The sequence below is a fragment of the Hyla sarda genome, chromosome 4 (genome assembly GCF_029499605.1).
Source record: "Hyla sarda isolate aHylSar1 chromosome 4, aHylSar1.hap1, whole genome shotgun sequence".
Lineage (NCBI taxonomy): Eukaryota > Metazoa > Chordata > Amphibia > Anura > Hylidae > Hyla > Hyla sarda.
The window spans coordinates 171,569,078-171,597,066 of record NC_079192.1 but is presented as its reverse complement, the minus strand read 5'-3'; the positions used below and the strand labels follow the sequence as shown (position 1 = coordinate 171,597,066).

The 27,989-nt window shown below is 44.6% G+C and overlaps 1 protein-coding gene and 1 long non-coding RNA gene across 3 annotated transcripts in view; one reads left to right on the top strand and one right to left on the bottom strand.

Annotated features, from left to right (window-relative positions):
• The window catches only part of LOC130368700 (uncharacterized), a 48,812-nt gene extending 44,846 nt beyond the window's left edge, over positions 1 to 3,966 (top strand). The window contains exon 3 of the long non-coding RNA XR_008892545.1: positions 3,830 to 3,966. This is a non-coding gene — a long non-coding RNA (uncharacterized LOC130368700). The remainder of the gene's footprint in view (positions 1 to 3,829) is intronic.
• On the bottom strand, positions 11 to 27,535 carry UBL7 (ubiquitin like 7). Of its 2 annotated transcripts, none has more exons than XM_056572749.1 (11): positions 26,195 to 26,327; positions 24,385 to 24,597; positions 22,775 to 22,894; positions 19,472 to 19,554; positions 16,814 to 16,898; positions 13,785 to 13,842; positions 7,695 to 7,825; positions 4,419 to 4,468; positions 3,819 to 3,986; positions 3,568 to 3,690; positions 11 to 388 (listed from the first exon to the last, which is right to left on the bottom strand). In XM_056572749.1, the coding sequence occupies exons 1-11, from the start codon at positions 26,310 to 26,312 to the stop codon at positions 251 to 253; spliced, it is 1,287 nt and encodes a 428-aa protein (XP_056428724.1). In that variant the 5' UTR covers positions 26,313 to 26,327; the 3' UTR covers positions 11 to 250. The 2 variants fall into 2 exon arrangements, with proteins under 2 accessions (XP_056428724.1, XP_056428725.1); XM_056572750.1 differs by lacking the exon at positions 26,195 to 26,327 and adding an exon at positions 27,419 to 27,535 and having other exon boundaries at positions 14 to 388.
• Between the last annotated feature and the right edge of the window lie 454 nt (positions 27,536 to 27,989).

Below are 27,989 nucleotides of genomic sequence, written 5' to 3'. Positions count from 1 at the left end.
GTACAAGTACAGCAATCTATTTCAAAGAAAAACAGTTTAATGTTTTTTATGTAACACAATATTGATATATACATGCAAATAAGTAATGTTATGGCAAAAAAAACTGTATTCATGTGATGCAATAAATATGCCTCTGGGTCTACAAAACAAGTTGATCATTTTCAATAAATGTTATCCCTGTACAACAGTTGTAGTCAGTGAAGAATTAAGATGACACAATACTGCCATGCCAATACAGAGTAAAAATCTATTACAAAGCCCCCCCAGCAAAGATAAGTTCCAGAGCAGCCTGAATGTCTCCTCCAGTGGCCTGTAATGCCCGCAAACTGAGTTCTTCATCACGGATGCCCATATCCCGCAATTGTTGTAGCTGAGGCTGCCACTGGTTCTAGAAGAGAAAAAAACAACATGTAAAGAAAAAGTGGAAGATAAAGTGTACACAAATAAAATGCATTGTATTATTCTATAGCCCTTCTGGGCATCTACTTAAATGGGTAACACGATCTCGACTCATGGTTAAACCTATAGGACATGTCAAGATGCATACAGTATTTTTCGCCGTATAAGACGCACTTTTTCTTCCCAAAACTGGGGGGAAAAAGATGGTGCGTCTTATACGGCGAATACACACACCTATCGCGGCGGTCCCTGCGGCCATCAACGGCCGGGAACCGCAGCTAATACAGGACATCACCGATCGCGGTGATGCCCTGTATTAACCCTTCAGATGCAGCGATCAAAGCTGACCGCCGCGTCTGAAGGGAAAGTGACACTAACCCGGCTGCTCAGTTGGGCTGTTCGGGACTGCGGTGAAAGTGCGGCGTCCCGAACAGCTTACAGGACACCGGGAGGGACCTTACCTGCCTCCTCGGCGTCTGCTTCATGCCGGGATCCCCTGCATGGCCGGCGCTCTCCTTCGACACCATCACGTCGTCACACACGCCGTCCCGTCATCCAATAGGAGCGGCGTGCGTGGCAACGTGATGACGGCGACTGAGAGCGTGGATCCCGGGGAAGAAGACGTCCAGAGCGTCGGGGACACCACGGGGACGCAGCGACAACTATGGAGCAACATCCAGGGCAGCGATGACGGGTCCGGGGACACGTGAGTATTACCTCCTATCCAGTGGTCTTCAACCTGCGGACCTCCAGATGTTGCAAAACTACAACTCCCAGCATGCCCGGACAGCCGTTGGCTGTCCGGGCATGCTGGGAGTTGTAGTTTTGCAACATCTGGAGGTCTGCAGGTTGAAGATCACTGTTGGGTTCAGAATCTTTTTTTTTTCTAGATTTCGCACCTTTAAAATTGGGTGGGTCTTATATGCCGGTGCGTCCTATAGGGCGAAAAATATGGTATTTTTGCAAATGCATTCATTTAGGAAATTAGTCTCCTATTATTTCTGCTTCTTTTCCCCAATTGTTGACAGCTCCTTGCCTAGGTTACATACTACCACTCTACTCTAAAAGAAATGGTCAGGCTGTGTGTGTGTGTGTGTATATATATGTATGTGTGTGTGTGTGTGTGTGTGTGAGACCACCTGTTCTAGACTGATGCGGTGGCCTGTAACCAAGGCAAGGAGCTGTCAACAAGGTGAGAAAAGCAACAGGAATATCAAGAGAAGGAGCCAAAATTGCTAAATGGATGTATTTGCAAAAAATATTTAACTTGCTGTGCCCTACAAATTTAACAGAGTTAAGATGGAAATACTCCTTCAACCTTGGACTTTACAATCGCGTTTATCATTGCTCAAGTCCATGTTTTAAGGTGATATGTAGTTGTATGTGAATTCTGTACTATGAGTATATGTACTATACTTTTAGTTTTTACATACTAATGTGTTGCCTGAAAGATGTACCGTATATACTCGAGTATAAGCCGACCCGAGTATAAGCCGAGACCCCTAATTTCAACCCAAAATCCCAGGAAACGTTATTGACTCGAGTATAAGCCTAGAGTGGGAAATACATCATCCCCCCCTGTCATCATCCAGACCCGTCATTAACATCCTCATCATCATCACCGCCTGTCATCATCCAGACCCTCATCATCATCACCTGTCATCATCCCACACATCCCCCCTTCATCATCCCCTTGTCATCATCCCCACCCCATCATCCCCACCCCCCTTCATCATCCCCTTGTAATCATCCCACACCCCCCCCCTTCATCATCCCCTTGTCATCATCCCCACCCCCCTTCATCATCCCACACCCCCCCTTCATCATCCTCTTGTCATCATCCCACACCCCCCCTTCATCATCCTCTTCTCATCATCCGCCCTCAGTGGTCTTCAACCTGCGGACCTCCAGATGTTTCAAAACTACAACTCCCAGCAAGCCCGGGCAGCCATCAGCTGTCCGGGCTTGCTGGGAGTTGTAGTTTTGAAACCTCCGGAGGTCCGCAGGTTGAAGACCACTGCGGCCTTCGACATCATCCAGCCCCTCTCAACCCCCTTTAGTTCTGTACAGTACTCACCTCCGCTTGGCGCTGGTCCGGTGCTGCAGGACTGTCCGGAGAGGAGGTGGTCCGGTGGGATAGTGGTTCCGGGCTGCTATCTTCACTGGGGGCGCCTCTTCTCAGCGCTGCGGGCCCGGAATAGAGGCGTTGCCTTGACAATGACGCAGAAGTACGTTGGCAATGAACGTACCTCTGCGTCGTTGTCAAGGCAACGTGACTATTCTGGGGCCGGGCCCGAAGCGCTTAGAAGAGGCCTCCCCGGTGAAGATAGCAGCCCTGAACCACTATCCCACCGGACCACCTCCTCTCCGGACAGTCCTGCAGCACCGGACCAGCGCCGAGCGGAGGTGAGTACTGTACAGAACTAAAGGGGGGTGAGAGGGGGCTGGATGATGTCGAAGGCCGCAGTGGTCTTCAACCTGCGGACCTCCGGAGGTTTCAAAACTACAACTCCCAGCAAGCCCGGACAGCCGATGGCTGCCCGGGCTTGCTGGGAGTTGTAGTTTTGAAACCTCTGGAGGTCCGCAGGTTGAAGACCACTGGGGGTGGAGAGTTCACTCGAGTATAAGCCGAGGGGGGTGTTTTCAGTACGAAAAATCGTGCTGAAAAACTCGGCTTATACTCGAGTATATACGGTAACAAAAAGGTTCAAAGGTCTGAATTCTTAGGTCCATATTTATCAACCTGTTAAAAAATAAAAATAAACTGGAGTCATTTTCTCATAACAACCAATCACATCTTAGCTTATATTATTGAGTCAAGATATGAAAGCTGAGCTGTGATTGGCTGTGATGGGCAGATCACTCCAGTTGTTGTCTGCAACAGATTGATAAATCTGGGCCTTTGTGCTTATCTTGCTAATAGGAAATTCCTTTTTTTTTTTTCTTTTCTTTTTATAAATCTTGAATGTTTCTCTTTTAATGTCCTTGTATTAGAAATCTCTAAGCAGTGTTGAGGAACTTCAACATAGAAAATGCTATGCTCCCAATAGCAAGTAGCCTAGAAGTTTGGTGGTAAATGACAATCTCCCGGTCCTCCAGAATTTGCAAGTACAGGGCAGAAGGAAATTTAAAATACTAGTATCTTATATTATGTAATATATAGTTTACCTGTTGTGTTGTTTGGCTGGAAGCTTGCAATGCATGTTGCAAAGCTTGGCTGAACAAGTCATTCGTGATTGGTGTTCCCGACTGGACGCTAGAAGACATGGGGGATGTTCCTGAAGAATGACCCTTCAGATTACATAAAAATTAGATTTCAGTTTTCTTTTTTACATGCAGAAAAATGTTATTCAAATAAGATGAAATCAATGGCAAGACATAACATTATTATATAAAATGTGAAAAGTTTCTTTTATAACCTGTGTTCCAGGTGTTGGTGTGTGAGAGCTGCTCTCTGGGGTACTTGCAAGAGCTAGAGCTGTAGCTAGTTCACTTTGAGTGATAGGACGAGGACCCGAAGCTCCAGTATATCCGAGAGAAGCTGGTCGGGGACCAGATGTGCTGCTGGAGGATCCTGAGCGAGAAGTCTAGAAAGTCAAATAAAAATTTAAAAATTATTTTATTTTAAAGAGAAAAGAAAATGTATATATATATATATTAGAGATGAGCGAATTTACAGTAAATTCGATTCGTCACAAACTTCTCAGCTCGGCGGTTGCTGACTTTTCCTGCATAAATCAGTTCAGCTTTCCGGTGCTCCGGTGGGCTGATAAAGGTGGATACAGTCCTAGGAAAGAGTCTCCTAGGACTGTATCCACCTTTTCCAGCCCACGGGAGCACCGGAAAGCTGAACTAATTTATGCAGGAAAAGTCAGCAACCGCCGAGCCGAGAAGTTCATGACGAATCGAATTTACTGTAAGTTCGCTCATCTCTAATATATATATATATATATATATATATATATATATATATATATATATATATATATATATAAATAATCCGGTATCTGAATTCTGACCTGTGGATACTCATCCTCTTCATCTGACAGACCATCAAAAAGGAATCCACCTAACACAAAGTGCAAAGTAGAAAAAAGTTACACATATGAAATGATACACAAAACCCAATGGGGGGATTAACTAGGGCTGGTCTTAAAGGGGCACTCTGCTGCTCAGCGTTTGGAACAAATGATTCCAAACGCTGGAGCCGGCAGCTTGTGATGTCATAGCCCCACCCCTTCATAATGTCACGTCCCGCCCCCTCAATGCAAGTCTATGGGAGGGGCCGTGACGGCCGTCAGACCCCCTCCGATAAACTTGCATTGATGGTGCGGGACGTTACATCATGAGGGGGCGGGGCTATGACGTCACGAGCTGCCAGCTCCAGCGTTTGGAATCGTTTGTTCCAAATGCTGAGCAGCGGAGTGCCCCTTTAAGTAAAATCCTTTAAGCTTTAGACTTGCCAGATTTATTAATAGGTGCACATCTCTCACACCCTTGTAGCTGCCCGTGCGCCTCTCACTGAAATCTACACCATCTAACAGGTGGCGTAGATTTTATCTAATATTTATGCCACATTTCTGTTTGCAGGTGTGTTAGTAAATCCAGCAGGCACAGAAGGCGATGACACTTTTCTGCTAAACCCTGTGTGCACTTGGCTTTTTGATCCCAAAACACTGGTACATTTATTATATAAATTCTTCCAATGGATCTATATTCTAGAAAGAATTAGAGTAGAAGTTGTATATAAAATCTTAGTAAACAAGAAAAAGGAAGAACATTTAAAGGGGTTATCCAGGAAAAAACTTTTTTTTATATATCAACTGGCTTCAGAAAGTTAAACAGATTTGTATATTACTTCTATTAAAAAAATCTTAATTCTTTCAGTACTTATGAGCTTCTGAAGTTAAGGTTGTTCTTTTCTGTCTAAGTGCTCTCTGATGACACCTGTCTCGGGAACCGCCCAGTTTAGAAGCAAATCCCCATAGCAAACCTCTTCTAAACTGGGCGGTTCCCAAGACACGTGTCATCAGAGAGCACTCGACAGAAGCTCATAAGTACTGAAAGGATTAACATTTTTTAATAGAAGTAATTTACAAATCTGGGAAAAAAAGGGGTGTATGTGCAGCTCACAATTAACTGTTGCAGATTGTCTAATTATTATAAGGATACATTATATTCTGAACATTTAAAGAGGGAAACGATCACTCAGGCACCTTCAGCTACATGTCGCTTGTTTTGTACAGTCGGTGCCTGCATACCAGCGGACGAACACCAGCCGCACATTAGAAACTAAATCTATGCCAGTGATATTGTCATAATCCTTGTTATTCATATTTCATTTTATGCACAATTATTATTGAAAGGTTGTTTTTATTGTATATGTTCTTCTCATATGGGCCCTGTGAGAAGTAACTAATCATAGTCTATTTATCTTATTTTAATAAATTGTTCATATTATTATTATTGAAGCACGATCCAGAGAATTATTTATTCAAATACCTATGATTACACTTACTCACTTAGAAGGTCCGGGCAATTTTTTACTATTAATTTACAAATCTATTTAACTTTCTGGAGCCAGTTGCTATATATTAAAAAAAAAGTGTTTTCCTGGAATATCCCTTTAAGTAGGTATTTTAATCACAGCAAATAAGGTGTGTTCTCTGTGTAATGAAAAATGACTCAGTTTTCCAATATGCTTTCTCTATGAATTCTTGATGGTTTGCAAGTTATCAGAGACATTCAGTGGGAATCTTTTACTTCCAGTGGATAAAATTCCCTTCCTGGTCACATGATAATAAGGCTGCATTCACATCATGATTCAGGGATATGGCAGCCGGCGGGAGAGTTTGAAAACCGTCTGCTGCCGTATCCCCACCAGAACCAATAAGCCAGACAGAGTCAGTCATCTCATTTTTCGTACCTATCAGTTTTCATTGCCAGACTGAAAGCGCAGCACGGTTTTCAGTCCGACAACAAAAACCGATAAGGTCCAAAAAATGAGTCAACCAGAGTCACTAGCTGATTGAAATGAATGGGATGCAGCATGGGCCAGGCAGGGATAAGGCAGCAGCTTTTCAATCCTGTTTGATCCGGCTGCCATAGGTTAAAGACTTGCTTAGATCTAAGCTATTTAGCAAGTGTGTCTTTTAAATGAACTTGGGGAAAGTACACATGACTAATGGCAGGAAAAATCACTTGATTTACACATACAATAATAAATTCCCCCCTTCCCCATTATTCTCATCTTCTGCACTGAAAGTGTAAAATGCTGCATATTTCCCTATGCAATATATGCACAGAAAATCTGCAACATATCCGCTCTGTGTGAACGTCCCCCTGCAGTAGTTATCAGAGCTGTGTCTGGTAACATGCCATGCACCTGTGCATATGTCACATGACCAGACAGAATTCTTGGAAACCATGAAGGAGTAGATTGATAACTATACAGTGGTCCCTCAACATACGATGGTAATCCGTTCCAAATGGGCCATCGTTTGTTGAAACCATCGTATGTTGAGGGATCCGTGCAATGTAAAGTATAGGACAGTGGTCTACACCTGGGACCTACAGATGTTGCAAAACTACAACACCCAGCATGCCCGGACAGCCAACGGCTGTCCGGGCATGCTGGGTGTTGTTGTTTTGCAACATCTGGAGGTCCGCAGCTTGAAGACCACTGGTATTGGAGGTTATACTCACTTGTCCCCCGCGCTCCGGACCATCACCGTTGCCCTGGATGTCGCCCTCCATCGCAGTCGCCGCGTCCCCAACGCTCCGGCAAGGCCTCTGCTTCCCCGGCATCCTCGCTCTCTGTCGCCGCGATCACGTCGTTACGCACGCCACTCCTATTGGATGACGGGACAGCGTGCGCAGCGACGTGATGACGATGATGTAGAGCGCCGACGATGCAGGGGATCCCGAAGAGGAGGCGCCGAAGCCCCGAGGACAGGTAAGTGATTGTTAGCAGACCACACAGGGCACCGTAAACGGCTATCTGGTGACAGCTGAAGCAGTCTGCGCTGCCGGATAGCCGTTTCTGCGATGGCCCCGACATACTAATGCATCGTATGTTGATGCTGCCTTCAACATGCGACGACCTCTGAGAGGCCATCGTATGTTGAAATGATCGTATGTCGGGGCCATCGTAGGTCAGGGGGTCACTGTATAACGCTTCATCATTCAAAGAACAACACTTGCTTGCTGATAGCAATAACAACAAATGGAGGGAGAACCAAACAAACACATCATCTGAATATTCAGCGTCTATTCTATTGTATTACTGTTCTAACCTGGCATATGTAGGGTTGCAGGAGGAACTGTGTGAGCAGCGCCATCTGTTGGAGGTAGCGAAGAACTTCCAGTCACTGAATGTAGGATTAGTATTATGGCATTTACAAGGGCTGGGTGGGAGGACACTAGTCTGAAAGAATTCAGGGTAAAATTAGTGTTTTAAAGCAAACCTTTAAAATGACCAGTATATACCTAAAATGGACAATATAGACAACATTTATTAATTCAAATAATTAAAACAGACACTAACTATGTTATAACAGGCCATGGTGGTATATAAGTTATTTTCCTCTATAATCTACATCAGTGTTCCCCAACCTGTGGCTTTCCAGCCGTTGAAAACTACAACTCACAGGATCCCCTGACAGCCATAATGATGGGAGCTGTAGATTTGTAACAGCTGGAGAGCCAAAGGTTGGGGAACACTGTGCCACATTAAGTTAACTTTCATAACCAATAAAAAATCCACTGTGCACAGATCACACGAGTTCAATAGAACCGCATTGATCTGTATGAGGAATCTAATGATTAAAGGACTAAAGTTTAATAAAAGTTCAAAATACACACATTAACCCCTTCCATATTAAAAAATTCCCATCAGACCCAGTCAATGGCATTAACATAAAAAAAAATACCAAATACCACAGAATAGCGTTTTTTTTATAACATCATATCCAGAAAAAATAAAGTTAAAAGCGATCAAAAGTCCGATCAATACTGAAATTGTACCGATAAAAACGGCATATTACGGCTCAAAAAAATTGCCCTCATACAGCCCAGTATGCGGAAAAATTTGCGGAATTTTAAATTAATAAAACATGACAGAAACTAAAAAAATATTTTATTGCTGTAATCAGGGCGATTTAATGTATCAAAATACCATGTAAGTCAGACCACAAGGTAAATGGGGTAAAAAAAAAAAAAAAAAATCAATTTGCAATTTCACCTCACAAATTTTTTATTGCATATGGTATAGAAAAAAAGTACAATTGGTCCTGCAAAAAAACAAGCCCTCATATGGGTCTGTAGATGGAAAAATAGGAGCTATGGCTCTTATAGGGCGAGAAGGAAAAAAACAAAAGTGCAAAAACTAAATAAACCAATAAAGCCCTTTTTACAGACTATTATTGTTAAAAGTGTACCAGGACAAGTGGATCATCAGGAGGGACAAGGAGATTTTGCTCTGTTTTAGTCCCTTGGACAAGTACCGTAGTTTTTTTATAAAATTTCCACACCCCTGATATGCAAGTTGTTTGGTGAAGTACAAATGTAGAGCCCTTTTCATACTAACCTTTGGGTCCTAGTACATAATCTGTAACAGGGCCCAACATCTACCATGTACCATTTATAATATTGGTGTCTTTTTTGGGGCAGAGATACCTTGGGCCCTCTTAGGCAGCTCCAATGCAACTACTACCTCTGCAGCCCTTTGAGATATGCCCTTGATATTACATGAAGGACACAACTGTTTGTCTAGTAGTGTCCTTAGGACATTTTCACACATACCGTAGCCCCAGCAGATTTGATGCTGTGCTTTATGTATTCATCTAACAGAATGAAATCTGCAAAGGATACAATATGTGTCTATGGGGGAAATCTGCAGTAAGGCACACGTCTGAAATGTCAGCACAGAAAATCTCTGTGCAGACATTCCGCAGACTGCGGGCGCTGCCATAATATGGAGAAAACTTAAAGGGGTACTCCGCCCCTAGACATCTTATCCCCCATCCAAAGGATAGGGGATAAGATGTCAGATCGCCGCGGTCCCGCTGCGGCACACCGTTGTCATTACTGCACAGAGTGAGTTCGCTCTGTGCGTAATGACGGGCGATACAGGGGACGGAGCAGCGTGACGTCATGGCTCCGCCCCTCTTGACATCACAACCCGCCCCCTTAACGACCAGGCCATTTTACACCTTAGGACCAGAGCGTTTTTTGAACATCTGACCACTGTCACTTTAAGCATTAATAACTCTAAGACGCTTTTACCTATCATTCTGATTCCAAGATTGTTTTTTCGTGACATATTCTACTTTATGTTATTGGTAAAATTTTGTCGATACTTGCATCGTTTCTTAGTGAAAAATTCCAAAATTTGATGAAAAAATTGAACATTTAGCATTTTTCTAACTTTGAAGCTCTCTGCTTGTAAGGAAAATGGATATTCCAAATAATTTTTTTTTTTATTCACATATACAATATGTCCACTTTACGATTGCATCATAAAATTTACGATTTTTTACTTTTGGAAGACACCAGAGGGCTTCAAAGTTCAGCAGCAATTTTCCAATTTTTCACAAAATTTCCAAAATCACAATTTTTCAAGGACCAGTTCAGGTTTGAAGTGGATTTGAAGGGTCTTCATATTAGAAATAACCATAAATGACCCCATTATAAAAACTGCACCCCCCAAAGTATTCAAAATGACATTCAGTCAGCGTTTTAACCCTTTAGGTGTTTCACAGGAATAGCAGCAAAGTGAAGGAGAAAATTCAAAATCTTCATTTTTTACACTTGCATGTTCTTGTAGACCCAATTTTTGAATTTTTACAAGGGGTAAAAGGAGAAAATATATACTTATATTTGTAGCCCAATTTCTCTCGAGTAAGCACATACCTCATATGTCTATGTAAAGTGTTCGGCGGGCGCAGTAGAGGGCTCAGAAGCGAAGGAGCGACGAGGGGATTTTGGAGAGTACATTTTTCTGAAATGGTTTTTGGGGGGCATGTTGCATTTAGGAAGCCCCTATGGTGCCAGAACAGGAAAAAATACCCACATGGCATACCATTTTGGAAACTTGACCCCTTGAGGAACGTAACAAGGAATAAAGTGAGCCTTAATACCCCACAGGTGTTTCACGACTTTTGCATATGTAAAAAAATGTTAAAAAAATGTCACTAAAATGTGTGTTTCCACCCAAATTTCACATGTATGCAAGGGATAATAGCAGAAAATACCCCCCAAAATTTGTAACCCCATCTCTTCTGAGTATGGAGGTACCCCATAAGTTGACCTGAAGTGCACTACGGGCGAACTACAATGCTCAGAAGAGAAGGAGTCATATTTGGCTTTTTGAGAGCAAATTTTGCTCGGGGGCATGTCGCATTTAGGAAGCCCCTATGGTGCCAGGACAGCAAAAAATACCCACATGGCATACCATTTTGGAAACTAGACCCCTTGAGGAACGTAACAAGGGGTACAGTGAGCATTTACCCCCCACTGGTGTCTGTCAGATCTTTGGAACAGTGGGCTGTACAAAATTTTTAATTTGCACAGCCCACTGTTCCAAAGATCTGTCAGACACCTGTGAGGTGTAAATTCTCACTGCACCTCTCATTACATTCCGTGAGGGGTGTAGTTTCAGAAATGGGGTCACATGTGGGGTTTTGTTTTTTTTGCGTTTGTCAAAACCGCTGTAACAATCAGCTACCCCTGTGCAAATCACCTCAAATGTACATAGCGCACTCTCCCTTCTGGGCCTTGTTGTGCGCCCCCAGAGCACTTTGCGCCCACATATGGGGTATCTCCGTAGTCGGCTGTGTAGGGGTATGTGTATATGTAGTGTTTTTTTTTACTTTTTATTTTATTTTGTGTAAGTGTAGTGTAGTGTTTTTAGGGTACAGTCACATGGGCGGGGGGTTACAGCGAGTTTGAGCTGCCGCGCAAAATTTGCTGCATCGCAAACTTGCAGCCTGATACTCACTGTAAGCCCCCTGCCCATGTGAATGTATCCTGTACATTCACAGTGGGGGGGGGGACCTCCAGCTGTTGCAAAACTACAACTCCCAGCATGCACAGTCCATCAGTGCATGCTGGTAGTTATAGTTTTGCAACAGCTGGAGGCACATGGGTTGGGAAACACTGAGTTAGGAAACAGACAATGTTTCCCAACCAGTGTGCCTCCTGTTGTTGCAAAACCACAACTCCCAGCATTCTCAGGCATGCTGGGAGTAGTAGTTCGGCAACATCTTTAGAGCCAGATGTTGCCGAACTACAACTCCCAGCATGCTTGGAGTTGTAGTTTTGCAACATCTGGAGGACTAGTTTGCAGACCACTAATACAGTGGTTCCCAATCTGTGCCCTTTCTAGATGTTGCAAAACTACAACCCCCAGTATGCCAAAACTGTCCAGGCATGCTGGGAGTTGTAGTTCTGCAACATCTGAAGGGCCAGATGTTACAGAACTACAACTCCCAGCATGCCTGGACAGGAAGGGCATGCTGAGGATGTGTAGTTTTGCAACATCTGGAAGGGCACAGTGGTCTCCAAACTGTGGACCTCCAGATGTTGCAAAACTGCAACTCCCAGCATGCCCAGACGCCAAGGGCTGTCTGGGCATGCTGGGAGTTGTAGTTTACAGGGTCCCATTACAGCAATGCATGTCGCTTTACGGCGACGTGCATTGCTGTAAAGGGCCCGACTGCGGCTGAAGAGGAACTCACCTGTCGCCGCCGCCGGGATCCGGGTCTTCAGGGACGAGGTAAGTACCGGGACCGGTCCCCAGCACTCCCCCGTCCCCCGCCGCATCCTCCGGTGTTCCTCCCGTCCTCTCCGGACTTCAAGGGGCCGGGCAGGACGGGAGGAAGTAACCGCCCCCCCCCTGCGATTGGTCGGTTAGTTAACCGACGGATCGCAGGGGATCGGAGGAGGTGGCAGGCTTGCCACCTCGCTCCTATACTTCAGCATGGTCCTGGCTGTCTGTGACAGCCGGGATCATGCGAAATTACCGGGTGGTCGGGTCCCAGAGACCCGATCAGCCCGGTATCGCCGCAGATCGCAAGGGCGATTTCCCTTGCGATTTGCAGCGATCGCCGACATGGGGGGCCTACATGGCCCCCCTCGGCGTTTGCCCTAGATGCCTGCTGAAGGATTTCAGCAGGCATCCAGTTCCGATCTCTGCCCGGCGAGCGGCAGAGACCGGAAAAGGCCATGACGTTGTGGAACGTCATTGGTCCTTAAAGCCCAGGGTGCCATGACGTTCCACAACGTCATTGGTCCTTAAGAGGTTAATACAAGTCTATGCAGGGGCGTTACGACCGCCACGACCCCTCCCATAGTCTCGTATTGAGGGGGCGGGCCGTGACATCACGAGGGGCGGTGCCGTGACGTAACGATGCTCCGGCCCGTGTACAGCCCGTCATTACGTGCAGAGCGAACTCGCTCTGTGCAGTAATGACAGCGGGGTGCCGCAGCGGCAATCCCGGGGGTCTCCAGCAGCGGGACCCCGGCGATCTGACATCTTATCCCCTATCCTTTGGATAGGCGATAAAATATTTAGGGGCGGAGTACCCCTTTAACAGCAGACCCCATTCCATTTTATTATTATTTGTTCATTTATTATTAATGAAACATGTGAATAAAGTTTGCATATCCTTTTGTAGGAATATTAAAGGGAAACACAAGGGGCTTTTTGCTGACTCGCTTATTGGTTATACCAGGCACAATATTCATCATCATTATGATCATTTTAAAGCACCTTTTATTCCAAGTGCTGTACATAAGGAAAAGGGGTTTCATATAAAAAAAAGAAAGTATACCAGAAACAGTTTCATGGTGCACAGAAGAACATTAACATATGTTTGGAAAGAAGCCAACCCCTGGCGAAACGTTGGGTGCTGAGGACCCACTGCTTTATACCCATTGTCCACTTGCTAATTTATTGTCCTTATTTTTGCTCTTCTATTCGTATGTATTGAGCTTGCTGCTAAGTTATTGTACACTTGTACTTTCTTGTTAGACGTAATGATAATGTCTGCTACTCACCTTATGTGAGCCCTCACTATGGTTCCAGTCCCTGCATTTGTCTCTTTTCCCATGTTTATGGGTTTGTATGTCTATATGATTTTTAACATCATTTAATAAAGTTCATTTATTTTAAATCCCATCAAACACTTTCTTTCTTCTTGTTGTATTCATATGTTTGGAAATGTTGCAGGTACTGGTAGTAATGGATAAAGGGAGGTGCTTAATCTTATCTTTAACTGGATTAAATCTATTTAAGGTGTACATATATTTTATGTTCTGCACGTGCAATAATCTCATATGAAAATGCTAATTCCTTTAACCTTTGCTATGATATTAACACTTACGTGTCCAACATGCTGGGATCAGTAAACACTGTGAACAGATCTTTATCCTGCAAAACCCCTGTGAAGACAGGTAAGATATTTCATCAGCACAGAATTACAGTCTTATAAATCCATGACACTACACACACGTACATCTTGAGTAGGGATGAAGGATTTATCAAATTTATCAATGAGTGTGCATCTCACCAAGAAAGGGCTGCTTGCATACACTGTATCATACAGCAGGCCCCAATCATTTCAATGGTCCAAACATAGTCACCATGTTCCGGCTGCTTACCTCTGGTATATATTAATTTTACTGAACACAAAAGCGTGGTCTGCTGGGTTATTGTGTCCTGTTAAATAGGGTACATTTGTAAGAAGGGGCCTGAATGTAGTCACTAGGTTCAGGCCGCTGAAAATAATGGAGCCCTTTGAAATATGCTACGGTATACGTTGGCATCCCTTTTCTTGGTGGGATACCTGGGACGTACTGTATATTTCATAGGTTTAGTTACTTGCAGTTCAGGTTTTCTTCAGAATCATGAATTTGATATTAACCCGCGGTGGCAGCAGGATAGGCATATAATCAGCTTAAGAGACAACAAAGGAGAGGGGGACATGCTAAAGACATTGAGGAACAACACTAAAGACTAGGGAGACCCACACTGTACTGATGATTTCCTGGGGGTCCAAATTACTGGTGAATGGCAAACTAACAGAAAGTCTGACACAGCAGTGAAGGGTTAACCTACAGTCTGAAAATATAATTCTATAATAAGAGCTGCTTATCTCTCTGCAAATCAGGATCTGAGGAGTAAGTGACCTACATATATTGTGTTTGCACATAGACCCCTGCTCTTTGTACCTGTCCTCAGTACTAGTCACAGAGCCCAAGGAGTGTTAGGCACAAACTAGAACAGTTCCATTGGAATCGATATCAAGACTGACCCATGTGAAAAGGTCCTTAGTGATTCACTACAGAGTTCTCGGCTAAGTATCTTATCAATATAGGCCAGCCACTGCCCAACAGATACCGAATGGAACAGTTGTACTCATGCATGGCTGCAGCCTCATTCAGAACCTGGACTCTATTCTCGTAATCCATAAAGATCCCAGCGGTGGGACCCTGAGCAATCATACTGTGGATAGCTACTAAATGTTTTTCTAAATGTATAGGTTACAGTTAAAACTAGTTTTTGGTAGTGAAAACCAGCTGTGACTTCACGCCTTTGTGAAAACGAGAATCTACTGCTCTTCCCTGGTGAAAACCAGTTTTGACTGAGCACCTTTGAGAAAACTAGGATTAACTGCATTTCCCTAGTTCAAATCAAGATTTTAATGAACGCCTTCATTCAAATTAGAATGTTATTGCTAATACAAAAACTGAATGTTGTATCCTATATATCCAAATGCTACGTCATGGAAATGTTTTTCATTCCCAATTAACATTTTCTATTGCTTTTAACTGATTAATTTCACACAAACAGGTTTTCCTAGTTAAAGCTAGTTTTAAAACAAATTCAATGATACATACCAGGCTAATACCTCCTCGGAGTCATCTAATACCTCTGCATCATCAGGAGTCCGACTTTCTTCACGTATTACAGTCATTTCATTCAAACCAGCTTTCTCAGTCATTTCATTAACACTAGCTTTCTCCAGTTTAAACTAGTGGGTTTGGGTTTTTGATTAGCAGTAAATCCTAGTTTCCACAAAGGCACTCAGTAAAAACTGGTTTCAACTAGCAAAAGCAGTAAATTCTAGGTTTCACAAAGGCGTTCAGTAAAAACTTGTTTTAACTAGGGAACAGCAGTAGATTCTAGTTTTGACAAAGATGTTTAGTGAGAACTGGTTTTCACTAGGGAAAAACTGTTTTAACTGTAAAGTGGTTTTAACTGTAACATATATACTGATTGTCAGAACTGTCCCTTACAATTGTGATATTTAGTAAATATATAGCTGTGCTTTGTGTTCTTTTAAGAAAAAAAATATATATTTTGACATTCTTTTAGCTTGTTAAGCAAACAAAAAAAAAAACATGCTTAAGAAAAAAACCTGAGACTAAAATAAAAAAATTAAGATATAAAAAAAACTATTATTACCGTATTTTTCGCCGTATAAGACGCACTTTTTCTTCCTTAAAACTGGTGGGGGGGGGGGGGGGGGGAGAAAGTTGGTGCGTCTTATATAGCAAATACACATTAAAACCCTGTCATATCGGGTCGGTCCCGGCAGCCATCAACGGCCGGGACCTGCGGCAAATACAGGACATCACGGTGATGCCCTGTATTAACCCTTCAGACGCGGCGATCAAAGCTGATCGCCGCGTCTGAAGCGAAAGTGAAACTAACCTGGCTGCTCAGTCGGGCTGCTCGGGACCGCCGCGGTGACACTTACAGGACCCTGGGAGGGACCTTACCTGCCTCCTCGGTGTCCGATCAGCGAATGACTGCTCCCTGCCGGGATCCCCTGCATGGCCGGCACTCTCCTTCGTCGTCATCACGTCGCCGCGCACGCCGTCCCGTCATCCAATAGGAGCGGCGTGCGTAGCGACGTGATGGCGGCGACGGAGAGCAAAGGTCTCGGGCAGCAGAGACATTCCGGAGCGACGGGTACACCCCGGGGACAGCGATGGAGGCCGACATCCAGGGCAGCGGTGATGAGCGGTGACGGGTCCGGAGCGGCGGGGACACGCGAGTATAACCTCCAATACCAGTGGTCTTCAACCTGCGGACCTCCAGATGTTGCAAAACTACAACTCCCGGTATGCCCGGACAGCCAACGGCTGTCCGGGCAGGCTGGGAGTTGTAGTTTTGCAACATCTGGAGGTCCGCAGGTTGAAGATAACTCTACATTGTATTTGGTTCAGAATCTTTTTTTTTTTTCCTAGATTTTCCTCCTTTAAAATTGGGTGCGTCTTATATGCCGGAGCGTCTTATATGGCGAAAAATACAGTATATTCCACACTGCACAACTCTACTCCTGAGTAAACTGATGTATTTGATGGGCAAGGCAATGATTTTGAAAATGTATAATATATACCTTACCCATGGCTACAGGATCAGAACTAAGGCCAGGAGTTGCTACAACAATCTGCTCCAAGGACTCACGGTTGCCAAGCAGCTTGAACACCTGAAAGCCAATGACAAGAGTCAGTGTTTACTATTATGGATATAAAATCTGGACATACCATTTAATTCCGCTGGCATTGTCAAAATTCACACGGTCGGCTAATAATGGTACAGCAGACAGCCATGACGCCTACTGTCAGAGAAGAAAAGTGCCCAAAAGTTCGGATTGTTAGCCATCAGTTCCTTTGATTCACGTCTAGAAAACGTTTATTATCTCTCTTTCTTGAAATAACATGCACATGCTGACATTTTAAGGTTGGAAGGTTTTACTGCAATTGTAAACAAATGGATTTGTATGCTTTAAAAACAGATGTCTAAACAGGTTTCTGAGGTCTGCTGTGATTTTCCATTGTCAGATTACTCTTGGGGTACTCCAAATTGTGTAATAATTAGGGTCCCTTACTTGTGAACCCCAGTGACAGGCATACCAATGAGCCAACATTGCAGTCCATTTACTGCCGTACTGACATATCCGCAAGTAAATAAACAATGATGTTTAGGTATTGCAATGAAGGAACCATAGTGTTGCTTTCTTGCTCTCTTGATCACTTTGTGACTTGGAGGGAGGGGGTTTGCATGATCACAAATAGATGGCTTATCCTAAGAAGATGCAAATCAATATAAAATCAAGGGGTCAAGATTCTTTAACCCCTTAAGGACCACAGGTTTTTCCACTTTCATTTTTTCCTCCTCACCTTTTAAAAATCATAACCCTTTCAATTTTGCACCTAAAAATCCATATTATGGCTTATTTTTTGCACTACCAATTCTACTTTGCAGTGACATTAGTCATTTTACCCAAAAACCAATGGCGAAACGGAAAAGAAAAAAATAATTGTGCGACAAAATAGAAGAAAAAAAACGCCATTTTGTAACTTTTGGGGGCTTCCGTTTCTACGCAGTGCATTTCCAGTAAAAATGACACCTTATAATTATTCTGTAGGTCTGTATGGTTAAAATGATACCCTACATATATAGGTTTGATTTTGTCGTACTCCTGGAAAAAATCATCTTCTGACCCCTATAACTTTTTCATTTTCCCACGTATGGGGCGGTATGAGGGCTAATTTTTTGTGCCATGATTAGTTTTTAGCGGTACCATTTTTGTATTGATCGGACTTTTTGATCGCTTTTTATTCGTTTTTTCATGATATAAAAAGTGACCAAAAATACATTGGAATTTTTTTGCGAGTGCGTCATTGACCGTTCGGTTTAATTAATGATATAATTGTATAGTTCGGACATTTACGCACGCGGCGATATATGTTTATATTTATTTACATGTTTGTTTTTTATGGGAAAAGGGGGGTGATTTGGACTTTTATTAGGGAAAGGGTTAAATCATATTTATTAACCTTTTTTTTACACTTTTTTTGCAGTATTATAGCTCCCATAGGGGGCTATAACACTGCACACACTGATCACTGCAAGGCCATAGCTTTACATTGATCAGTGTTATCGGCGGTCGATTGCTCAAGCCTGCATTTCAGGCTTGGAGCAATCAATCGCTGAACAGATGCGCCAGAGGTAGGTAAGAGGACCTCCGCTCGTATCCTAGCTGATCGGGACACCGCATTTTCACTACGTTGGTCCCAATCAGCCCCATTGAGCAGCCGGGAAGCTTTTACTTTCGTTTTAGATGCAGCGTTCAAATTTGAACGGCACGTCTAAAGGGTTAATAGCGCGTGGCACCGCAATCGCTGCCGCGTGCTATTAGCCCTGGGTCCCGGGATGAGTTAGATGATGGGACCGACTCGAACGCGTGACCCCGCGTTATATCGCGGGAGCCAGCCAAGGACGTAAATATACGTCCTTGGTCGTTAAGGGGTTAAACCAGTGGAAAAACATAGGTATTACAAAGTTAAAAAAAATCTAAATGTATTCTAGTCTTCTCTGACTGATGAAATTAAGGGGTATTCCAGGCTAACACAATTGATGGCCTATTTTCAGGATAAGCCATCAATCTCAAATTGGCAGGTTGTCAACACCCAGCACCCCAACCAATCAACTGTTCAGCACAGCCGTGGTGCCCACACTTCACAGTTAACAGGGCCGGAAGCAGTTGGCTTTGTTCACTGTATATGGCCGGCCCGGTTACTGCAGCTCAGTTCTTATACACTGTGTAGAGTGCGTGGTGCGGCTGTGCCAAATAGCTGATCAGCAGGCGTGCTGGGAGTCAGCATCCCACCAATCAGCGATTTATCACTTATCCTGAGGAGAGGCCATCTATCATATCGGCCTTAAAAACTGGACTTCAAAATTGTACTACCAACATTATTTGTTGTGTGCTTCTCAATTGCTTCCTTTTCCCTTTTCAGGATTTGACTGTTCAGTGTAAAGATACTGAACACCAAATATGATGAATATACTGATTAGAAAACATTGAATTGTAGTATTATCGGTAGAGCTACACTTCATTTTTAGTACTGCCAGTAAAGGGAAGGCACAGGCTTAGCTGCTATATTCAGGTTTTGCTTTTCTCAACTGTGGACAAAGAATAGCAATGCTCAGTTTTCTGCACAGTTTGCCACCAGATTGCACGTTTCTCTGCTGTTTGATACACTTGACACTTACTGCATCCCGGTAGGAAGAGCTAGTATGAAGAGCTGTATGAAGAGCCCGGAATTCACGACTAGCAGCAATTTTATCTACAGGTTCTAAAAAGAAAAAACAATATATAAGAACTGTGTTTTGTTTCTAATTATAAGACACAAGAGTTTGCTATAATAGCTTGATATATAAGTATACCAATTAGTTCCTTAGGACATCTCAGATAATGTTTATCGCAATTCATATTAACAACATCATTATGTCCACTTAGCCTAAATAATAAGAACCAAGTACTCTACTCATAAACATTGTACACCCAAAATAATGTAATTGAATGCATCTAAAAAAAAATAATCTATTATTAAACATAATTAAAATACAAATGAGATTTCACAGACAGGGTTCACCAATATAAAGACATGGGGGGAGATTTATCAAAACCTGTGCAGAGGAAAACTTGCCCAGTTGCCCATAGCAACCAATCAGCTTGCTTCTTTCATTTTTATGAAGGCCTGTGAAAAATGAAAGAAGCGATCTGATTGGTTGCTATGGGCAACTGGGCAAGTTTTGCTCTGCACAGGTTTTGATAAATCTCCGCCATTGTGCTTAGGGCCCAGTACTGTTATATTATACAAAGCATCATACTATACATTACAGGACTGTCGGTGGTTCACTAAAAGTACCGTATATACTCGAGTATAAGTCGACTCGATTATAAGCCGAGGCCCCTAATTTCACCCCAAAAACCCAGGAAAAGTTATTGACTCTACTATAAGCCTAGGGTAGGAAATACATCATCTCCCCCCCCCCCCCCCCTGTCATTATCCAGACCCCCGTCATAATCACCCTGTCATCATCCCCCCCGTCATCATCCCCGCCTGTCAATCCCTTCATCAGTGGTCTTCAACCTGCGGACCTCAAGATGTTGCAAAACCACAACTCCCAGCATGCCCGGACAGCCATCGGCTGTCCGGGCATGCTGTGAGTTGTAGTTTTGAAACATCTGGAGGTCCGCAAGATGAAGATCACTGCGGCCTTCGTCATTATCCAGACCCCCCCCCCCCCCTCTAGTTTTCTACTCACCTCCCCTCGGTGGGAAGGAAGGGTGAGCTGGTCCGGGCCATCTATGCTGCAGGGACCGTCCGGTGGGGAGGGTTAGTCGTTCCGGGCTGTCCATCTTCACCCGGAGGCCCTCTTCTCCGCTCCGGGTCGGCCCCGGACTAGTGACGTTGCCTTAACCATGACGTACAGGGACGTTCATGCACAGGGACATCATGGATGTCTGCTGCGCACGGACGTCCCTGTGCGTCGTCGTCAAGGCAACGTCACTAGTCCGGTGCCGACCCGGAGCGGAGAAGAGGGCCTCCAGGTGAAGATGGACAGCCCGGAGCGACTAACTCTCCCCACCAGACGGTCCCTGCAGCATAGATGGCCCGGACCAGCTCACCCTTCCTTCCCACCAAGGGGAGGTGAGTAGAAAACTAAAGGGGGGTCTGGATGATGACAAAGGCCGCAGTGGTCTTCAACCTGCGGACCTACAGATGTTTCAAAACTACAACTCCCAGCATGCCCGGATAGCCGATGGCTATATGCCGTCGGTGTGACCTAAAAATATCCCTTCTTAAATCGGGGCCGGCCCACTGAACTTTGGTTCCATTAATACAATAGCTAAATGCATAGATATATATGATGCCTAAATGTGCTCACCCATTGTACTGGTTGCCGCACTGCTCCACCACCCCAACAGCTGCTCGTCCGTTATCCCTCTCCTTATATATACCGTGTGTCTCAATACCTTCTACTTCCGTGCGCCATCCTAATACGTGACTCGGCGCATGACCAGCATTGTGCCAGAGAATCACAACAATCCATCACAGCGTCACCGCGCTACTGCGCATGTTCAAGCAGTCTCCTGGCTGGACATGCACAGAACGCTTCAGACCTCCGGAGGACTAGCGCTCCTGCACATTGATAGGTAGCGCATGAGTGGGAAATATATTCTAATAGATATATTACTTTTGGGGAACCTGCCTTATAAAGTGCAAGTGCTACAGCATGAATAATTAAAAAGTAGGTCAATACAGCCATATGATAAGGCTTGATACATGTATTATTGTAGGGATTGAGGCAGTAATACCCTTTGACCTTGTGGTGACCATTTCTGTTCACATATTAAAGGGGTACTCTGCCCCTAGACATCTTATCCACTATCCAAAGGATAGGGGATAATATGTCTGATCTCTGCTGCAGCACCCCACCATCACCACTGCACAGAGAGAACTCTGTGCCTGATGACAGGCTATACAGGGGCCGGAGCACTGTGACATCTTTACTCCGCCCCCTTAATGCAAGTCTATGGGAGAGGGGGTGACGTCGTGATGCTCCAACCCTAGTATCGCCCGTCATCGAGCACAGAGCGAGTTCGCTCTGTGCAGTGATGTCGGCGGGGATGCCGCAGCCGGGATCACGGGGGGGGGGGACCCCCACGGTCAGACATCTTATCCCCTATCTTTTGGATAGGGGATAAGATGTCTAGGGGCTGAGTACTGCTTTAAGGTAGTGAAGCAGCAGAAAAAGTTGTAGACACTAGAAAAACCTGCTTGGCATAGATTTCAGCTAGAATTTATGCCAATTTCTCCCATATTTAGTGGTTTGAGGGGGCCCAAAAATGTTAAAAAGTGCCACATTTCTGCACAAAATGACACTTGTGCTAAAATCTGCAACTAGAAAAAAAAACTATTTGTCCATTTTAAACTGCTCAGGGTTGCCCTGCTGATATGCCAGTCCACTCTGTCATTGCTTTCTGTTTTTCATCCTGAAACATACAAAACACCCACTTAGCCAATCATTGCACCAGTGACCCACCTCTGCCACTTGTGTAGGCATTTCCTATGTTTTAAACAGTCAGGATCTGGGTGTTCAGACCCCCACCAACCAGTAAAAAAGCTTGAGAGAAGCTCTGCATACCCTGGCCTGCTGCATAGGTGGGTGGTACGTATGTGGTCGTTGCCTTGGCATTATACATGGCTGGTCCCTTCTAGGGTTGTTCTCTTGGTTTAGCATGTAGATTTTACTGCTCTGCTCTCTTTATACAGTAAACATTTCTGCTTTTACTTGAATATGCAGCTCATACTTCATTACCATCTATTTTCTTTGCCTCACATTGTCTCATGTATTTTATTTTATTTTTTGCCATGGTTTTATGCGAACAAAGGCACAGGAATATCTGCTTGCCCTCCACATGATCAGCACAAACAATGATTGCTTGTGTGTATAAGACTAGATATTGCAATATCCATTCACGTTTACAATAATCCAACCACTCACCAGACCGAGGTGGGGGCTCTGGCCACGCTCTGCGCAGAATGTGGACAGTGCTCCCTGACTGCACTCCATAGAACTCCAGAGTCTGATCATCCCTGAGGCGTCGACCACAGTGCACCAGATCTGTTCAGAGACAGAAGGAACAGAAAAGCTTTGTTATGGTTCTCACTTTTTATTGGCCATAAATGCTGTGATTAGATGTAAGGTTAAAGTTTACTGTGAAATATATTAAATGCACAACTTCCAATGTGCTTCTTGTGGCTTTTTTAAGTCAGTGGTGTTTTTATAAAACATGCCAGCCTTGGTAAGCCATTTTCCAGGATTCTTCTATAAAGCACCTAAAACATCAGGAAAAAACATGTATACAATGTCACCAAAAATTCTTGGAAAAAACTGGCATTTTAACATGCTTAAAGTGACTAGCACTACCTGTTCTGCATAGATTGATGTGGAGAAAAGCTGCTCACACTTATCGGTACAGTTGCTAAGGCAACCATATAATGCCCAGGGAGTTCTGTGCACAAGTCCTTTTCTGGTGAACGAGACTTTTGTACATTGTACAATGCCTTGCATCTCTCCACTTTGCAGAAAAGGGCACAAGACCAACACTGGACTTATACTTCAAGAACAAAATAGTCATAAATTTATAACCAGCTAAGAACGGGATAATTCATTACACAATCCCCGGCAGCTTCTTCCCACTAAGCTTGACAGGTCTCTCCCTATACACAAATAAAGAGAGACCTGTCAATGAAGCCCAGCCGGCCAGGCAGAAGTCCCTGTTACATGCTGCCTGTAGTTCTGGCAGCATAAAGCCCTTAATTCGACAAAAAAAATATACAGTGACCCCTCGACCTACGATGGCCCCGACATACGATCATTTCAACATACGATGGCCTCTCAGAGGCCATCTCATGTTGAAGGCAGCATTAACATATGATGCTTTTGTATGTCGTGGTCATCACATAAACTGCTATTTGGCAGCGCAGACTGCTTCAGCTACCACCGGATAGCCGTTTATGGTTCCCCGTGTGGTCCGCTGACGATCACTTACCTGTCCTCGGGGCTTCAGCGTGTCATCTTCAGGATCCCCTGCATCATCGGCGCTCACGTCGCTGCGCTCGCCGTCCCGTCTTCCAATAGGAGCGGCGTGCGTAGCAACATGATGGCGGCGACGGTGAGCGAAGATGCCGGGGAAGCAGAGGCCTTACCTGAGCGTCGGGGACACCCCGGGGACGCGGCGACAGCGATGGTCGGCGACATCCAGGGCAGCGGTGACGGTCCGCAGCGGCGGGGATAGGCGAGTACAACGTTCTATACCAGTGGTCTTCTACCTGCGGACCTCAAGATGTTGCAAAACTACAACACCCAGCATGCCCGGACAGCCGTTGGCTGTCCGGGCATGCTGGGTGTTGTAGTTTTGCAACATCTGGAGGTCCGCAGGTTGTAGACCACTGTCCTATACTTTACATTGCACGGATCCCTCAACATGCAATGGTTTCAACAAACGATGGTCTGTTTGGAACGGATTACCATCGTATGTTGAGGGACCCCTGTAGTTCATGTAATAGGATATTACTCTTTTACCCCACTCAGTAATGATCTCTACTCACCTATTAGCTCTGGGTCAGGTAGTGACTCTGGTAATGTGGCAGTGATCAGCTGCTTGACAACGGATACTCGGTGGCCACAAGAGGAGTCCCCATCACCAGTGGAATGTGCAGGGAGGTGGACAATGGATTTGGGAGAGAGAGGCTGATCTGCCAGCTGGACACATATATGGAGCTCCGACATATCGAGACTGGAGGCAAATTCTGACTCAGAGGCTGATGGGGAAAAAGAAAGGATAAAGCAGAGATAAAAATACTTTATTGGGGAGAAATCAGTCCCATAGAGAAGAAAATAACGGAGCACTCACCACTTCATTTGCTGTAGACAGGTGGTACTTTATTTTTCTTCAGGTACAAAAACGACAAGACTTGAGGGCAGGGAAGGTGGACCAGATCTTGTGCGGGGGGTTCTTAGGTGTTCACACGGGGCGACGACCATATCGCGCTGTTGCGTTTTCTCGGGCCCTCACACAAGATCTGGTCCACCTTCCCTGCCCTCAAGTCTTGTCGTTTTTGTACCTGAAGAAAAATAAAGAAGTACTTGTCTACAGCACATGAAGTGGTGAGTGCTCCGTTATTTTCTTCTCTATGGGACTGATTTCTGCTATTCATTGTACAAGAGAAGCACCACCTGAATAGACAAGGTATTTAAAGTACTAGACGAGGCTTACTGAATAACGCACCTATCTGAAAATGTTGCAAGTAGTAGTGCCAGGAAGTATCCTACTTTGAGAGTGGATGACTTTATTGGGGAGATTTATCAAAACCTGTGCAGAGGAAACTTTGACTAGTTGCCCATAGCAACCAATCTGAAAAATAAAAGAAGTGATCTGATTGGTTGCTGTCTGTAACTTTTTCACTTTTCCTCTGGACAGGTTTTGATAAATCTCCCCTTTGTGCCTATATTGCAACTGAGTGAGTGTCCCAGCAGGTTCAATATTATGATCTGTAGCAAAACAATGTACAGAACTATACACAGAAGCCAAAGAAAAACTTCTACAGGGGGTTTGAAGTTTTGAAAAAACTTAAGAGTACCTGTCACCAAACTAAACTTTAAATATATTGTTCCTTGTGTAATTATAAGACACTTTGCTATTTACATGAAGTTAAAATTCTCAACCTTTATGTTATTAATGTTATTGAAAAAAACGGCCACTAGGTGGCTCTGTTCTGATCCCCATGCAAGTCAAACAGTTAGTTTGGTCTCTTCCCGGCCTGGAAGAAGACCAAACTCAGGAAGTGCGTGCGGGGCATGATGAGGCACAGCTCTCTCAGGCTTCAGTGACTTCGCACCTGCTGGGGAACACCCACTTTCTCCTCCTGGGAGCTCAAACTATGTGAGCAAGGGGAAAGGTATGATACAGAGATTTTTAAAGCTCAGAAAAATGTTAGGAGTAGTTAAGGAATATAATCTAGTTCGTTTAGAAAATATGGTTTGATGACAGGTACTCTTTAATCTTACAGACAATACAAAACACCTGGAGCGTATAATATACCAAAAGTGCACCAGTCTTTATAAAAAAAATTGTGATTATAGGGCAAATCACTTTCTCTTTATGCAATATGCATCTAAAAAATGCACTGTAAGGGGCTATTCACACGTACAGTATTTAGTGCAGATTTGATGCGCAGGATTTCAAGCTGTGTTCAGTTTACATTGAAATCTGCAGCAGAAAATCCTGCGCATCAAATCTAATAAATAAACCTAAATAAGATAACGCCTCAAAGCTGCATGTAGTGTGAACTTACACCAACCTACTTTTAATGCTTAGGTTATTACATGTCAAAAGTTTAGATGACTCCTGATACCCACTGCAATTGTGAGTAATAGCATGGCAGCGCTCTTTAGTCCCTGGATGGGCTGACAATCTTTTGGCTGTCCAGGCATGCTGGGAGTTGTAGTTTTCCAACAGTTTGGAGACCACAGTCATAAATCAATCGTCAAGCATATGCGCTGATGCTTCATTCTCCCAGGAAACAAGGGCCCCCCATTCCTAATCCCGGGGGTCAAACCCTGCTATTCATGATCTTAGAGGGTCACCCATTCATGATCCCTGGGGTCAGAACCCGCTACTTATCCCCATTCATGATCCCTGGGGTCAGACCCCGCTACTTATCCCCATTCATGATCCCTGGGGTCAGACCCCGCTACTTATCCCCATTCATGATCCCTGGGGTCAGACCCCGCTACTTATCCCCATTCATGATCCCTGGGGTCAGAACCCGCTACTTATCCCCATTCATGATCCCTGGGGTCACACTCCGCTACTTATCCCCATTCATGATCCCTGGGGTCAGACTCCGCTACTTATCCCCATTCATGATCCCTGGGGTCAGAACCCGCTACTTTTCCCCATTCATGATCCCTGGGGTCAGAACCCGCTACTTATCCCCATTCATGATCCCTGGGGTCAGAACCAGCTACTTATCCCCATTCATGATCCCTGGGGTCAGAACCAGCTACTTATCCCCATTCATGATCCCTGAGGTCAGAACCCGCTACTTATCCCCATTCATGATCCCTGGGGTCAAAACCCACTACTTATCCCCATTCATGATCCCTGGGGTCAGAACCCACTATTTATCCCCACTCATGATCCCCAGGGTCAGACCCCACTACTTATCCTCAAAAAAATTATCCCAGGGTTTGGACCCTACTACATATCCCCATTCATAATCCCAGGGGTCGGACCCCCGCTACTTATCCCCATTCATGATCCCAGGGGTCTGACCCTGCTACTTATCCCCATTCATGATCCCAGGGGTCTGACCCTGCTACTTATCCACATTCACACAATCTTGTGGTAACAGGGGGCTCTCTGGAATACGGGCTGTGGACACAGCTCCCCCATGGCCCTAAAGCTGCTAAAAATGTCCACCTCATATACACCACCCATACATCACCAGACAGCAGAAGAAGAGCAAGACACACTGCGGGAAACGTGCGGGCTGACACTGAACACTCTTCATGACTACAGTGAATACAACCTGGGGGGCCGGTAACCGGCTATACAGAGTCCCGGTATAACGAGCATACCTGCCGGCACTTCCTTTGTTTACAGTCCACTCAGGAAGTGACTGTCTAATGCGGCGTTCAGCAAAAACTACACGTCCCAGCATCCTACTCGCAGGCGTAGCGTGATGACGTTAGATTTCTCACATAGCATTTACCGCTAGAGGCGCTACAGACACGTGTAGAGCTGAAAGCGATGAAATAGAAGATTATTTGAAGAAAAATGGCGGCTGTTATAATCCACCTCACAATCTGATAAACTCTTGGATCATCCTATAAATAAAGTTATAGGCTCTTCTGCCGTCCCCTCAGCTGTCAATTATGTACTAGACGTTTATTTTGCACTAGTGCAGTGTTTCCCAAACAGGGTGCATCCAGCTGTTGCAAAACTACAACTCCCAGCATGCCCGGACAGCCTTTGGCTGTCCGGGAATGCTGGGAGTTGTAGTTTTGCAACAGCTGGAGGCACCCTGGTTGGGAAACACTGCACTAGTGTAATACACAGCTTTTCTGAAGTCATAAATGGCAACCAGCCTTTGGCTGTCCGGGCATGCTGGGAGTTGTAGTTTTGCAACAGCTGGAGGCACCCTGGTTG